The sequence below is a fragment of the Mesitornis unicolor genome, unplaced genomic scaffold (assembly GCF_000695765.1).
Source record: "Mesitornis unicolor isolate BGI_N332 unplaced genomic scaffold, ASM69576v1 scaffold51565, whole genome shotgun sequence".
Classification (NCBI taxonomy): domain Eukaryota; kingdom Metazoa; phylum Chordata; class Aves; order Mesitornithiformes; family Mesitornithidae; genus Mesitornis; species Mesitornis unicolor.
Genome location: NW_010188529.1, coordinates 1 through 2,910, shown reverse-complemented (window position 1 = coordinate 2,910; position 2,910 = coordinate 1). Strand labels below are relative to the sequence as shown.

The window sequence follows — 2,910 nt, the reverse complement described above, 5'->3', positions numbered from 1 at the left end:
TGTGTGTTCTCAACTGTGGAGAGGGGTCATACTCAAAATTGTTGTTGCAAGAGATTTAATATCGTTATTCTGGGGTGAGGAAAGAAGAAGAACAACGTTCTGAACAGTTTTCTCTCCCACCATAGTATTTAAGAGTTAAATGAGAAACCATTTTTTCTTATCCACAGTAACGAGTGATCAAGACTGGAAGTTTTCCTTAAAGAGGAATGGCTTTCAAATAGATTTTCTGGTATTTATGAATTTTCAGGTACATGCATCTCTGTATTATAATATATACAGTGTGGAAGTTGTTACCTCCAGATAATGGGTTTGTCTGCTCTCTGTGTCAGCTGATGGGACACTGAGGTGTCAGTAGAGGTGAGTCTGGAGGATGAGATGTAGGAGGAAAGGACAGATTTCTAAACATCCCTTACTTAGGGGCAGCCAGCACTCACCCAGCCGCAAGATCTGCGAGTGGTGAGCTGGTGTATCAACAACCAAGTCGTTCATGAAGCTCACCAGAGTCACAAAGACAGACACCTTTAGACGACTGTGGGAATGCTGCACTTGGGTGGCACTGCAAGCCTAGCGGATGGGGTTTGTTTTTTGTCATGTCTGTTCTACAGTAGGCACAAGTTACCATAAGGGACACAAACAGAGAGTTTTATCTAGGCTGAGTATTTTGAGGATAGGGGATGTAAACGCAGCTTTGTAGCTCCGTTGGTGTCTTAGTCGTGCTCCTCTTCACAAGTGCGATTTCAGGATCTTCACAAAGGGTATTTTGTTCTGGCAGGCAAAACAGAGCACAAAGAGCAGCACCACCTTCAGCCTAAACTCATCTGATGTTACCAAATACGCAAGCCCTGAGAGTGGGGAATCCAACGTGTTACTTCCTCTGGTTTTCTGGTTATCTTTGAGCTTGAACCACTGAGCTGCTTTGCAAAATTAAAATGAAACCTCTCTGTTATTAACAGCTATAAACCAAAAGTCTTTAATGACAATATTGTTTCATAGAGCAGCTCTAAATTTTCTCCCATGTCCACTCAGTTTGTAGTATTTGTTATTTCCCTATTAGACTGAAATACCATGGAAAACCAGAGATGCCTTCACATACAGATTCCTGATCCTTTCGAAAGGACTGAGCTTCATTCATTACAGCCCTGCTTTCTGCCTAAGCTTTTTCAGTTAGCGTGGGAATAATAAAAGTGTATTTACCTAGGGGTAAATTCCACGCGTGGCTTGTTTGCCTTCCCCTGTGTTCACATAGCCGTGCGTTGGAGTTTGCTTTCTTTTCACACGCTCAGCCTTGAACACAAAGCTAGTAAGAGCACGGTGTGCAGCAATCTGTTTCTGAACAATATATATCAGCAGCCTCGTTCACTCTGCTCCTTGTAAAAGACTGAATTTATCTGAACAAAACGTTAAATTGGTAGCTTTCTGATTTAAGTTTTCCACTTCATCATGAGCCTGGTGAGCGTTTTCTGGCCCCTGCTGGAGACTGTACTGGGAAGCTCGCTTGCTCACCATGGCTCATGAAGGGTGGCCAGTTCTAGAGAGAAGTTTTTGGTTGGTTTCTTGTTTCTCAGCATAGTTTCAAAGGACCTTTTCATCAAGTAGTTTGTTGATGCCATCGCAGATCTTTTTGAGGTACGGCCGGCAATCCCCGTCAAGACTGTACAGGGCAGTCAGAAATTCCACATCTGCGAAGTGGTTGAAGACGTGGTTGATGCGCCCGTGGGATCTTGGCGTCAGGTGCCGACCTACCAGTTCATGCACGAGGTCTTTACATTCGTTCAGAAGTTCTGCAAGAACATTTCTGTCAAAAGTGTATTCCACCTCGTAGAAGCTGACAATTGTCATGGCAGTTTGGTTCAGCTTCTTCCTGAACTTGTCTACGATCTCCAGCTCTTCTTGGTTGAACTGGTTATTTCGATAGAGGATCCCAATTTTTATTGCCACTTTAATCAGGTCTTTCATGATTTTATGGGCTTCCTTTTTGTTGCGCGTGTGTTCCTTTGTCACTTTGTACAGCTCGTCGAAGATTTCACTGCTTGTGTCGTCGATTAGCATGTTGGCCATGGTTTTGGTTGCCATTTTACTCAGGATCTTTTTCTGGGCTTGCAGTGCGAGATTCTTGGAGCTGAAACAATCGGGACCTGTTTCGGGATAGCAGAGAAAAGGAAAGATGTTAATTTTATTTGGTGAATAATTTTCACGATCTATAGGAAAAGTAGTACCTATGTGCTTAACTGAGACCCTGCGTGTGGTCATGAGTGCAGTAACGGGAACGTTTCCAGCTCTATTTCCAAGCACCCTTGGGGTCTCAGACATCTGCGTTTCAGGTCTTGCTCTCACTGAGGTTTTTTCCTTACAAATTAAGCACAGACTGTTCTGGCAGGGGATATCTGCGCTGGTTCTTTGCTAGTCTTTTAATTTTGAAGTTCAATATGAAAGCTTTTTTGGCAGAGGGATCCGCTGAGATGTTGTGGTCAAGATAATACATAAGCTATCAGAGATGAGCAAAAAGAGATACTGACAAATAAATGCATGAACCTGAAAGAATTACACTTCTGGTCATTGGGAGGCACTGGTGTGCTACGGTTGGACTAAGCAGCACCTCTCCTAAGGGCTAGTAAAGCAGATTCATAAACGTGGGTTTATTTTGCTTTAATCTCTAGTAACCATACCTTTCCCATTTGATACCAATCTGCAAAATTACAGAATGTCGTTTTTGTAAAATGTTGGTGCTTCAGTGCACGCGGCTCCTGTCAGATGAAAATACCCGAGCTATTTGCTCTACAACTATCAAATAAGTATCTTGGATTGTTTATCTTTTACTTAGTTGTGCAAGTTTCACTCAGCATAGCACCTGAGCATGTGGCTACTCCTGCTGGACTTGCTGAGCTTCAGCAAGGCCAAGGGCCGGGTCCT

At 43.2% G+C, this 2,910-nt stretch overlaps 1 protein-coding gene across 1 annotated transcript; it reads right to left on the bottom strand.

The window, feature by feature from the left end:
- Positions 1 to 1,540: 1,540 nt before the first annotated feature.
- Positions 1,541 to 2,130, bottom strand: TNFAIP8L3 (tumor necrosis factor, alpha-induced protein 8-like 3). Its single transcript, XM_010185767.1, has one exon. It carries the CDS (start codon positions 2,071 to 2,073, stop codon positions 1,573 to 1,575), a length of 501 nt encoding a protein of 166 aa, XP_010184069.1. The 5' UTR covers positions 2,074 to 2,130; the 3' UTR covers positions 1,541 to 1,572.
- Positions 2,131 to 2,910: the final 780 nt, after the last annotated feature.